General features: G+C 54.0%; 1 protein-coding gene across 2 annotated transcripts in view; it reads left to right on the top strand.

Moving 5' to 3' along the window:
- The window catches only part of ERGIC3 (ERGIC and golgi 3), a 14,231-nt gene extending 2,884 nt beyond the window's left edge, over window positions 1-11,347 (top strand). Inside the window, exons 5-13 of one of the 2 annotated variants that reach the window (XM_080813282.1) lie at window positions 3,419-3,512; window positions 4,353-4,518; window positions 4,663-4,720; window positions 8,908-8,939; window positions 9,763-9,859; window positions 9,937-10,001; window positions 10,660-10,773; window positions 10,875-10,930; window positions 11,134-11,347. In XM_080813282.1, the coding sequence (XP_080669408.1) occupies window positions 3,419-3,512; window positions 4,353-4,518; window positions 4,663-4,720; window positions 8,908-8,939; window positions 9,763-9,859; window positions 9,937-10,001; window positions 10,660-10,773; window positions 10,875-10,930; window positions 11,134-11,194 (743 nt within the window). In that variant the 3' untranslated portion in view covers window positions 11,195-11,347. Of the gene's footprint in view, window positions 1-3,418; window positions 3,513-4,352; window positions 4,519-4,662; window positions 4,721-8,907; window positions 8,940-9,762; window positions 9,860-9,936; window positions 10,002-10,659; window positions 10,797-10,874; window positions 10,931-11,133 lie in introns of both variants that reach the window. The other variant, XM_080813281.1, reaches the window with a different exon arrangement.
- The last annotated feature ends 1,056 nt before the right edge of the window (window positions 11,348-12,403 follow it).

Below are 12,403 nucleotides of genomic sequence, written 5' to 3'. Positions count from 1 at the left end.
GTGATCTCTCTCTTTCTCTGTCAAATAAATAAATAAGATTTAAAAAAAAAAAAAAAAAGAAACACTTTCAGGTGTTTTGTCATAAGAGAGAGCAGAGAAAGCAGGGTAGGGGCTGACAGAGAATGCAAGTGGCCTGGTGGATTTGGTGGGGAGATCAAGTGGGCTCTGTTGCTTCTCTGTTCTTCATGGAAATTGAAAGTAAGGTCATGGGGCACCTGGGTGGCTCAGTCATTAAGCATCTGCCTTCAGCTCAGGTCATGATCCCGGGGTCCTGGGATCAAGCCCCACTCAGGCTCCCTGCTTGGCGGGAAGCCTGCTTCTCCCTCTCCCACTCCCCCTGCTTGTGTTCCCTTTCTCTCTGTCAAATAAATAAAATCTTTTTTAAAAAAGGTATAATTGAAGTATAACATCATGGGGGCACCTGGGTGGCTCCATCAATTGAGCGTCCAACTCTTGATCTCAGCTCAGGCCTTTATCTCAGGGTCATGGGTTCAGGCTCCACATTGGGCTCCATGCTAGGCATGGAGCCCACTTAAAAAAAAAAAAGAAAAAATAACATTTTGTAAACTTAAGGTGTATCGTGTGATGATTGGGTTACACAGGTGTTATGAAATGATTACCACAGTATGGTTAGCTAGCATATCCATCACTTTACATGGTTACGTTTTGTGTGTGTGGTAAGAACCAGTATTGAAGATCTACTCTCTCAGCAACTTTCAAGTATACAGTGTGGTGTTGTTAACTACAGTCTATCCTATACATTAGATCCCACAACTTACTCATCTTATAATTGGGAGTTTGTGCCCCCTGATCAACATCTCCCTGTTTCCCCCACCTCCCAGCCCCTGGCAACCACCACTCTAGTGTCTGTTTTTATGAAACAGGCTTTTTTAGATTCTACATGTAAATGAGATCATGAAGTTGTCTTTCTCTGTCTGACTTATTTTACTTAGCATAATGTCCTCAATCTTTATCCATGTTGTTGCAAATAAAGGATTTCCTTCTTTTTAGTGGCTGAATGATACTCCATTATGTATATATGCACCACATTTTCTTTATCCGTTCATCTGTTGAACACTTAGATTGTTTCCATGTCTTGGCTGTTGTAAGTAATGCTGCAAAGAACATGGGACTGCAGATACTGATACGAGATATGATTTTGGGTTTTTTTTGGATATATACCCAGCAGTGGGATTGCTAGAACATATGGTAGTTCTCTTTTTAATTTTTCAAGGAACTATGTTTTCCATAGTGGCTGCACCAATATACATTCCCACCAACAGTGCACTAGCATTCCCTTTTTCCCACATCTTTGTCAATACTAGTTATTTCTTGTTTTTTGTTGTTGCTTTTTTTTTAAAGAGGTTTTTTTTTTAAGATTTTATTTATTTATTTGACAGAGAGAGAAAGAGCACAAGTAGGCAGAGAGAGAGGGGGAAGCAGGCTCCCTGCCGAGCAGAGAGCCCAATGTGGGGCTCAATCCCAGGACCCTGGGATCATGACCTGAGCCGAAGGCAGAGGCTTAACCCACTGAGCCACCCAGGCGCCCCGCTTTTTTTTTTTTTTTTAAAGTAGGCTCCACTCCTAATGTGGGGATCAAATTCACAACCCCAGGACCGAGAGTTGCATTTTATACTGAGTCAGTCGCGTGCCCCAATACTAGTTATTTCTTGTTTGTTTGTTTGTTTGTTTGTTTTTTAAAGATTTTATTTATTTGAGAGAGAATGAAAGAGAGCATGAGAGGGGGGAGGGTCATAGGGAGAATCAGACACCCTGCTGAGCAGGGAGCCCCCGTGGGACTAGATCCCAGGACTCCAGGATCACAACTCCAAGCCAAAGGCACTCGCCCAACCAACTGAGCCACCCAGGTGTCCTGTTTGTTTGTATTTATGAATGATGACAGCCATTCTAACAGGTGTGAGGTGATCTCTTACGGTTTTGACTTGCATTTCCCTGATGATTAATGCTGTTGAGCTCTTTTCCATTTACCTGTTGGCCATTTGTATGTGTTCTTTTGAAAAATGTGTGTTCAGGTCCTTTGTCCATTTTTAATTAGATCCTTTGATGTTCATTTGTTTTGCTGTTGAGTTGTATGAGTTCCTTATGTATTTTGGATAGTAACCCCTTATCAGATATATCATTTGTGAGTATTTTCTTGTATTCCATCGTTTTGTTAATCGTTTCTTTTGCAGTGCAGAAGCTTTTTATTGTGGTGTCGTCCCACTTGTTTATTTTTGCTTTTGTTGCCTATACGTTTGGTGTCATAACCAAAAAATAATTACCAAGACCAATGTCAGGGAGCTCTTTCCTTATTTTCTTTCAGAAGTTTTACAGTATCAGTCTTACATTTAAGTCTTTAATCATTTCGAGTTAATTTTTGTGAGTTGTGTAAGATAGGGGTCCAGTTTCATTTTTTGCATATAAACATCCAGTTTTCCCAGCAGCATTTATTGAAGATAGTCCATTCCGCATTTGGACCATGGAATTTAAATAAGGAGGGAAGCAAGGGCGTGAGGGGGTGATGGTGTCAGTGTTGTCAAAGGATTGGTGGTTTCTGGGTACCAGAGGTAGTGAGCTGGGAAAGTAAGGATAAGGAGTCAGAGATTGGGATACTCGAAATTGAATTGTGGAAGGTTTGCGGTCATGGGAAATAACAGGGTCTAGGTGTGCGTGTGGGAATGAGGCTGAGATGGGAGGACAAAATACGACTTGGGAAGGCAGGAGGTCGCGGCATTGAATATTGCAGTCTGCGGTTAGGAGGAGGTAGTTCGAGGCAGGGAGTTGGGCACGGAGAGAGAGGTCTGAGGTGTGGCACCAAGGTGAGGTGGTTAAAGGCACACGCCTGAAAACTAGGGCTGAAATCTGCCACTTACTGTGTCACACTGGGCAGAGCCATTTCTCATCTCTGAGTCTGCGCGTCTTTGCAAGTACGATGTGGGTAATAATCATCCCAACCTTCCTCGGATCCGTGTGCAGTGAAAGACATTCTGTGCACAGTGACCTGTAGTCAGCTAACACTTAGTATTTGCTGTTACTGTTTCATTACTCGTACTTTTATTTCGAGAAATAATACATGTGCCGAAGTGCTTAGTGCCTAACACATGGTGTGCACCATATAAATATTGGCCGTTTTTTTTAAAGATTTTATTTATTTATTTGAGAGACTGCAAGAGAGGGGGAGGGGCAGAGGGAGAGAGACAAGCACACTCCCCGCTGAGCAGGGAGCCTGATGGCGATCATGACCTGAGCCAAAGGCAGATGCTTAACCAAATGAGCCACCCAGGCACCCCAGTATTAGCTATTATTGTAGCTTTTATTATGCCCAGGCCACAGACCAAAGGGCCTGTGCGGGGGTCAGGGGTGCAGTTTTCATTCTGTCTACTCCCAGCTGATGCCCCTGCCTCTGTCCTCCCCTTAGAGCTCGGGAAAGTTGAGGTAAAGGTGTTTGACCCTGACTCCCTGGACCCTGATCGCTGTGAGAGCTGCTATGGTGCTGAGACAGAAGACATCAAGTGAGCTGGACCCTGGGGGCCGGGGTGGGGGGCTCCCACGAGGCACCGTGAGTCAGCCATCCTCCATCTGTGGCGGGCTCCACAGCAGGTGGGGGAAGACGGACCGGGAGTTGAGTGGGGATGGGATGTGTGCCTCAGTCACTGCTCCTGGTGCAAGTGACCAGGGCTCTGTGGCCAGGCCCTGCGTGGGGCCAGAGTGGGGTGGAGGCTGAAATTTTCCATGCTCCAGTTCAGAGTCCAGCCGCCTGGGTTCCACCCTTGTGTCCTCGGGCAGAGCCACATAACCTCTCTGGGGAAGGGGGGTGATGAGAACACATCTCCCAGAACAGTCACATTGGGATTAGGGTATACTGTATGTAAAGAGCTGGGATTGAGGGCCCAGTCCAGGTAATGAGGCCTGTGATATGTGGCCACTGCTGTTCTGTTCCTCAGGCCCTGGCCCCCGAGAAGCTGATTCAGCGGGTCTAGGGTAGGGCCTGGGAGTGTGTATGTAATATTTTTTCCCCATTGTGGTAAAATATGTATGACTTTTAAAACTTAGCATTTTAACCATTTTTACGTGTTGGATTCAGTGGCATTAACTACATTCAAATGTTGGGCAGCTGTCACTGCTCTCTGTCCTAAAACATTTCAGCATCCCCAACAGAATGGGAATATGCATTTTTAACAGTCCTGCTGCCTCTGAGCGAACGTGGTTTGAGAACATTTGGTGGCCGGGGGCGAGGCTGGCAGAGGCTTCGTCCGTGGACAGCACTGCTCTGTCTCCTGAGGTCCCGGCTCCTGGCCTGTGCCCCTGTGCGGCTCTCACCATGCGCCCCACCCCTCCCCCCCTGCCCGCAGGTGCTGCAACACCTGTGAAGATGTGCGGGAGGCCTATCGGCGTCGGGGCTGGGCCTTCAAGAACCCAGACACTATCGAGCAGTGCCGGCGAGAGGGCTTCAGCCAGAAGATGCAGGAGCAGAAGAACGAAGGCTGCCAAGTGTATGGCTTCTTAGAAGTCAACAAGGTGCGGGAGGGACTGAGGTGGGAAAGGGCCAGCTGAGCTGTGGGTTGGCCCCGCTCCACGGTGAACTGAGGGCCCTCTCAGGCCCCCAGGAGACCAGAGGAAGGGAGGGGACAGCTGGAGAATGCGTGGGAATATCCCCTACAGGTGGCCGGAAACTTCCACTTTGCTCCTGGGAAGAGCTTCCAGCAGTCCCATGTGCACGGTAAGTGAGCCTGCATCTGCCGGGGGGTTTAGACCCCGGATGCCCCGGTGGGTTCGAGTGCCCCTGCACCTGCCTGATGCTGTGTGTCCTCGGCCCAGGGGAACCCTCATCACAGGGCAGCAGTTTGGTATGCAGTTCAGAGCACAGGCTGGGAGCCAGACTGCCTGGGTTCAGAGTTCGGTTTCAGACCTTACTGGCTATGCGAAACTTGGAGGAAGTTCCCTTCACCTTTTTGAGTTTGTTTCCTACTTTATAAAATGGAGAGGCTGGTCCTTCTCTCCTAGGGTGCTTGTGTAGGTGAAGGCCGAGGCCCAGGGCCCGGCTGTGGGGGGCACTTGTCTCACAGTAGTTCCCAGGATCAGGTGTGCCGTGTGGGAGGCTTTGGGGTCAGCAGGGCAGGGTTCTAACACAGGATCAGCCCCTCCCAAGTTAGTTCAGATTTGGGGACTAGGGAGCCCCATTCAATCTCTTCTCTAAAATGGGGCTGCAGATACTAGACCCCCCCGCCACAGGTTGTTCACAGGGATGAATAAGTGGGATTTCTGTTCCTTCCCGGGTTCCTCCATGCACACACTAAGTACGCGGTAGTCACCGCGTGCCCCCTTCTAGTCTGGGTGCTCACAGCGCAGCTCTGAACAGAACACAGTCCTTGTCCTCAGCGTGTGGTAAAGAAACAGACCACAAACGAAACTGTTGAGTACTGTGAGCCCAAGAAAGGCAGGATCAAGAGGATGGAGGCGAGGGGCTCTGGCAAGATGGTGCGTGTGTGCCATTGTGTGTCGGGCGGGCAGGGAAGGACTGATGGGGTGGCATTTGAGTAAAGACCTGAAGAAGGTGAAGGAGCTAGCCATAGGGTGTCCAGGCAGAGGTGTCTGAACCAGAGAGAAGAGCAAATGCAAATCTCTGAGCTGAGAACGGGCTTGGCGAGTTGGAGGCGCAGTAAGAAAGCGGGGGACTGGCATGCAGCGAGCAGGGCAGTGTGGCTAGGGGTAAGGTGAGCCCGGTAACGGGGCCACAGCCTGCAGGGTTTGGGAGGGCACCACAGGGACAAGGGCCCTTACTCTCCGTGAGACACAGAGGCATCGTTGGGCTCTGAGGAGGTGCTGCATGCTGTGACTTGGCTTGGCAGAGGTAGGCAGCACTCTGCTCTGTGGACAAGACTGGGGGCAGGACAGAACCAGGGAGGCCAGTAGGAGGCCATGGCTGTGATCCATCCGGGCACAGGATGATGGGGGCCGGGCCAGAGTGGGGGAGGGACAAGCCAGGCTGGCTGATGTTGGAGGGTGATGCCGAGAGGCGTGGCTGATGGGCACGGGAAGGGACGGGGTCAAAGATGACTCCGAAGTTTTGTGCCTGAGGAGTGAGAAGGATGAAGTTGTTTAGGGAGAGGGGAAGATTCAGAAGAACGTGTTTAGATGGCTGGACAAATAAAGCAGGAATTCAGTGACTGATGTATTCAGACTGGTGGGCTCTGGGTGTCCTTTTAGACAGTCCAGATGCAAGTAAGCAGCTGGCTGAATCTGGAGGTCAGGGGAGAGGTCCGGCCCGAGATACTTAGGTGGCAGTTCTCAGGTCTGTAAAACAATGGAACAGGATGAGGTCACTGTGGAGGTGAGGGTAGGTGGCGATGAGGAGAGCTCCAAAGACGAAGTGCGGCACCTCCTGGTCAGAGGACACAGGCGTTGGGAGGAAGCAGCCGCTGGACCGGTAAGGAGTGTTGGTCAGATGGGAAGACCAGCGGAGAGGGGGTGTCCTGAAAGCCTGGGGAAGGAGGCGTTTCCAAACCCAGACCTGATGTCCCTGCACGTCGAGTGAGAGTTGCCCACTGGCTGTAAGACCTGGCAGTGGTCGCTGTGACATTGGCTGCAGTTTTCGTGGCGTGATAGGGAGCACCCACTGTGTGGCTCAGGAAGGAAAGGGAGAGGGGTTGGAGCCGGTGAGTAAGGACCACTCTTCTGTGGAGTTTGCTCAAAAGGAAGAGGGTGGGCCGGAGGGCAAGGGCTAGACTCGAGGGGATGGTGGACAAGCTGTGCGAGGCAGCAGTGGGTGATTCGTGGTGGGAACGGTCGCAGAGCCGGCCAGTCATGCTCCGGGGTGGGAGGGACTGTCGCCAGGGTGACGTCCTCGAGAGGGAAAATGAAGACAGAACCGAGTGCCTTAGACGTGTAGAAAGCCCAAACATGGCGACAGGAGGAAAGGCTGACCAATTTGGGACAGGTAGGATGACAGCTGGTGATCAGGAGATCATTGGGAAGGGTGACGAGGTTGTGGAGGAGAGTGGTGGCCAGACACGAGAGCCGAGAGCCGTTGAGAGGCGCCAAGGGCCAGCCTGCGCTTCTGTGTGGATCTCGAAGGGACTAAGACGAGTAGGGAGAGTCAGTATACTTTGCCACAAGCTGCAAAGCTGGGGATTTTTAGGGCAGCTTGAGGGACCATGATCTGGAATGGCATTAAGAAGCAAGGCCTCACTTTGGGCTACAGAGGAGGCTAAGCATGGGGAAGAAATCATCACCCCTGAGGGGGCTGCAGGGAAAGGACTGTCAAGAGAGAGCCAGGCTGCGGTTGGAGCGAGACAATGAATTGAATGCATAGAGGCTGAAGATGTAGGGGTTTCCCTGATGAGTAATGGGGCCCCCTGGGAGGGTTGGGAGTTGGGATTGTATTGGGGGGTGTACGGAGCTGCAGTGTGACAGGTGTTGGGGGGTGAGAGATGAGCTGGCGGTCCTGAGTGCCTAGGGACTGCGGTGAGCAGGAGGAACGGGCCTGCTGGAGGCAGCGCAGCTGGTCTGGAACGCGGTGTGCAGGGGTGAGGCTGAAAGCTGGGCAGGGGTGGGAGGTGGGTCCGGAGCCCCCTCTTCTGGAGGGGGTCAGGGGAAGGGTGGTCTCACAGGGACGCTGGGAGACGGTCAGGGGTCAGGGTCGCGCTGCTGGCCCGGGCTCTGGAGGCACGCAGTGGGAGGTCCGCTCTGCTGCTCCACGTGGGCTGCAGCCCGAGTCAGGGAGCCCAGAGCAGAGGTTCTCTGTCTCCCGGGAGGGTGTTCAAAACACAAGGCTACAGTTGCCTGAGACCAGAGGTCTGGCTGAATGGAAGGTCTGGGAGCTAGTTTCTGACATCTTTGTTGCTTTGTGGGGGGATGATTATGAAATTTACCTAGTGCTTTTCCATCTTAGATCCTACCTGGTCCTCTGGACAGCCCTTTGTAGAGATCACTGAGCCCCAGAGAGGGCAGGTTGCTTGCCCTAGGTCACACAGCTAGGAAAGTGGCTTATTGGGCTCTAAATCTTTTATTCTTCCTAGGCCACCATACTTCTGCCCCCAAGAGCCCTTGCATTCCTCCCTGGCCAGGGAAGAGTTCCCCTGGGGATGAGACCAGGAGGAGCCTTGTTAGCAGGGTCCAGACCCTGCTACTGAGCCAGAATATTCCAGCCTTCTTTTCTACCATGTGTCTTGCTCCGTAGTTTTCGTTGTGAAGCTCTCAATCTCTTTTCTCTTCCTCCCGTCTCTCTCCTGCCCTCCCCCGTGCTGCAGTCCATGCTGTGGAGAGTAAGTGGCCCTGCCCCTCAGGGAGGCCAAGCCCCCGCTTCTGGGGCAGCCTACCCTCTCAGGATGGGAGGAGGTTTGGATGGGCCTGGGATGGGGGTCTTACTTTTCAGGTAGGGTTCCTTGAAGTAGGAGAGATCAGGGCCAGAGGGCAGGAAGCATTGGTTCTGGAATAGACAATACAGGGTACCCATAGTGTTTCCTTTGGGGGCTCTGAGGGTGGGGGCCCAGGGGTCGGGGAAAGTGCTTGGACAGCCTTCTCAGGGCCCACCTCACCTTGGGGCTCGGCGATTGGCCCTCAGCTGTACTTAGTGAGAGACCAGAGTCAGCGGGGCTTGTCTCCAGAGGTGCAAGCAGGGACTTGGTGGGAGTGGAAACCTGGGAGACGGCCATAGACGGCTCCCTGTATGTGTCGGGGGGAAATGGGGTCTGTGTTCTTAAGGTCCGAGGAGGGCCTGGACTCGCACACAGGCCCAAGGGGGGCCTGACGGGCGGCCCTCCAGCAGGGCCAGGCGGGGGGTTGGAGGGTCAGAGGAGCTAGGCAGTCACACTCCCAAGAGGGGTGTGGAGGCCTGAGCAAGGACGCTGAGGGAGCCAGGAGGCCAGTGCTGCCCCGCCTGGTGACACCTTCTCCCTTCTCTCCTAGTCCATGACTTGCAGAGCTTCGGCCTTGACAACGTACGTACCACCGGAAGCCATGCGGGGCAGATGGGCATGGAGATGGCTGCTGCCTTCTTGTCTCTGCAGGGATGCCCTGCGTTGGGGGAGTAGAGAAAAATATAACATATTCTGGCAGGCGATCAGTCTGAGGGCAGAGAACTGAGGTCTGCACAGGTCAGAGATGGGCAGGGCTGGACAAGAGCGTCCTGGGCAGAGGGATCCTCTGGCAAAGTCAGGAGGGAGTGGAGAACTTCTCAGAACCCGCAGAGGTGGGTGTGGAGGAGGAGGCTGGAGAGGTTGGCACAGACCAGACTGCACAAGCCTCAGGCCAAGCAGAGGTCTGGTCTTCCTCCTGCGGGAGGTGGAGGTTATTGGTCCTTTAACCGGGGTGATGATGTAATCAGATTGGCATGTTTTTAAAGACCCTTCTAATGGTTGAGGTTGATACAGACTAGAGCAGGACAGGTGTCACAGCTGGGAAGTCTGCCCCCCCAGCCCCCCAGGCTAGGCTCCCCTGGCTTGAGACTTCCAGGCAGAACAGGCACCTGCCACACCTGTCCATGCCCAGCCTTTACTGGCTTTGTGGTGGAATGCCACCAGAACCTCAAACTGGAGGCCCAGAGGCCATGGACTCTCTGAGGAAGGAGTTCCCCAGTGGGGTGTAGGGGTGCCTGTGTTGGTCACATTCTCCCAGGCAGGGCGTCTCCCTCCCTCCCCCATCTCCACACGTCCCCTCCCCAGACCCAGCATCCCTGTCTGCTGCTGTCCTGCGGAACCGTTGATGGGGTGAGGCCTGGTGGGGCCTTGAGTGCCAAGGCTCAGGTGCTGCTGTTGCTTTCAGATCAACATGACCCACTACATCCGGCATCTGTCATTCGGGGAGGACTACCCGGGCATTGTGAACCCCCTGGACCGCACCAATGTCACCGCACCCCAAGGTACCAGCCTGGGAGGTAGCCCTTGGCTGCCAGAGCCCTGCCCGGCACCCATGCCCAGTGCTCTCTTCCCCCTGCAGCATCCATGATGTTCCAGTACTTCGTGAAGGTGGTACCCACAGTGTACATGAAGGTAGATGGGGAGGTGAGTCTGTAGGAGCTCAGCTGTCAAGAGTCCCTCTTGGTGCCAAGCACTTGAGTCCTGTCGACCTGGGAAGTGGGGTGCTGCTCTTATCCCCAGATGATGGATGACAAGCTGGGGGTGGGGGAGTAATATACCCTCACAGCCAAAGTGCAGGGCCCAGGCTGTCAGACTTGAAAGCACTTTAACTTTCTACTTGCCCTCACTGCCTCCAGCCATTCCTCTGGTGCTCACCGTCCCTGTGGTCTGCCCTGGGCTGGGGGCTAACCCTTCCTGGGGGCCCTCCTCCCCTTTCTGCTGTGGCCTATGGAGCAGCATCTCGGCAGACAGGAAGTCAGGCCTGGCCTTGCCAGGAACTCATGGTGCAGCCTTGGCGAGTTGTCTCCCATCCCGTGAACCCCCGCTGAGAGAATCCACCCCATGTAGTTGGGATCGGTAAACTGTAGAGAGCTGGTGACCCAGGGGAAGGCGGGGTGGTGAGGCTGAGAGTGTGTCTGGGTGGCCCCCGGGTCTTGCGGTGGTCATTAGCAACCTGGGGCCTTGTTTTCTCTCCCACACAGTCCAGGTGCCACGGACAAGGGCAGGAGCAGGCCTAGGGCTAAGAGGGTTTGGGAGCCAGGTCACAGACTTGGCCCCGGCCCAGACTCTCTTCCTGTCCCAGGTGCTGAGGACAAATCAGTTTTCTGTGACTCGACATGAGAAGGTCGCCAACGGGCTGATGGGTGACCAGGGGCTTCCCGGAGTCTTTGTGCTGTATGAGCTGTCACCCATGATGGTAAAGCTGACAGAGAAGCACAGGTGAGGGTGGCAGAAGGGAGGGGCCTGGGACTGCGGGGTGGAGGGGTGCCTGCTGACCCCCTGCCATCCCTCCACCAGGTCCTTCACGCACTTCCTGACAGGCGTGTGCGCCATCATCGGGGGCATGTTCACAGGTTAGAAGCTCAAGGGCGTCTGTCTGGGGCTGGGGCGTGGCAGGGGATGTGAAGCCTGGGTTCCCTGATGGAGTTTTACTTGGGGGAGGAGGACTACCTCAATAGCCAAGGGGAGATGCTGGCCTACCCAGTCAGGTGACAAGGCTCTGGGGTCCAGTCAAGGGCCCAGTGGGGCCAGCGCCAGCCCTTGTGTCTCTCCCCAGTGGCTGGACTCATCGATTCACTCATCTACCACTCAGCTCGAGCCATCCAGAAGAAAATTGACCTCGGGAAGACAACATAGTTGTCTCCTTCCCCCTCTGTTGTTCTGTTCTCCTGTTTCCCTTTGGCCCTGTGGTCATTCCCAGCCTCGCCCACCCCACCCCCACTCGGCGTTGGTCTCAGTGCAGGTTCATAAATTTGTTGGTTGTGATAGTACTTGCTGGTCTCCATGTGGTTCTTGTCTGGTTGGAGCCTAGAAACAACCCCTCATCACAGCCACTTCCTGAAGGCAGTCAGGACTGACAGATCAGGCCAGGTGCCCTCTGGGAGCCCCACGTGGACATCCCCTGGCTCATGGGGCTTTAGTCACACCAGATGAATGTTCATCCCACAGCCCTGTCCTCCATCCCTCCTCTGCGGTGGTCCTTGGGCCTTTTGGGCTCAGCTCCAGGGTAGAGATGGACCTTTCTAGTAGGAGCTTCCTGGAGCCACCACGGCCCGCAGGCTCATGACAGGCTGATCCCAGTGGTACTAGGGCCTTGGGTGCAGGCTGGGGCTTGCCACCTCTTCCGTGATAGCTGAAACCAGGGCCTCTCCCTGCCACCCTGGGCTCAGTCTACTGAGCGAGATCCAGGCAGGTTGTGTGCACTCTCCAAGGTAGAAGCAGCACTAGAAAACGGAGGCATGGTAGCAGTGGCCGTTCTGGAGGAGGGCTGGCGTCAGATCCCCAGCTCTGGAGCTCTCCAGGGCTCCCCATCACAGCCCACAGTACGTGTGCAGAGCCAGGGCCAGGAGCCCACTGCACAGCAGCCCAGGGAAGCAGGGGCGTTAGCGCCGGTCAGTTCACCCGATCGTTTCTCAGGGAGGGTCTGGGTAAGACATTCATAGGGAAGGAAGCAGAGAGGACAGGAAGCAGGGTAGGACGATGAGAGCAAAATGTCTAGAGGCAGAAAGACGTGAGATCTAGCTCTGATGGGATCCCTCACGAGCTGTGTGACCTTGGCCAGGTCTCCTCTGCAAGTTACAGATCACATTTCGCACTGTATCAAGCCTTGTTTTTTCGGTCAGCTGGAAACCATTTCTACTTGTTAATAGTATCCCGAGTTTCCTCTAGGAACCTCCCTGACTACGTTCTCAGCTTCTGTGTTGGGGAGGAGGTTTGATCTCCCACCCTAAGCTCCAGGGAGGTCTCAATCCGTATGCCCCCCACCCCCAGTGCGACATTGCCAGCTCCGGGCTCTGTCAGAACTAGAAAAACTAGGACGTGAATGT

This window comes from Martes martes (genome assembly GCF_963455335.1).
Source record: "Martes martes genome assembly, chromosome: 9".
In the NCBI taxonomy this organism is placed as follows: domain Eukaryota; kingdom Metazoa; phylum Chordata; class Mammalia; order Carnivora; family Mustelidae; genus Martes; species Martes martes.
Note: the sequence above shows the minus strand (reverse complement) of the source record. Positions and strands in the feature narration are given on the sequence as shown.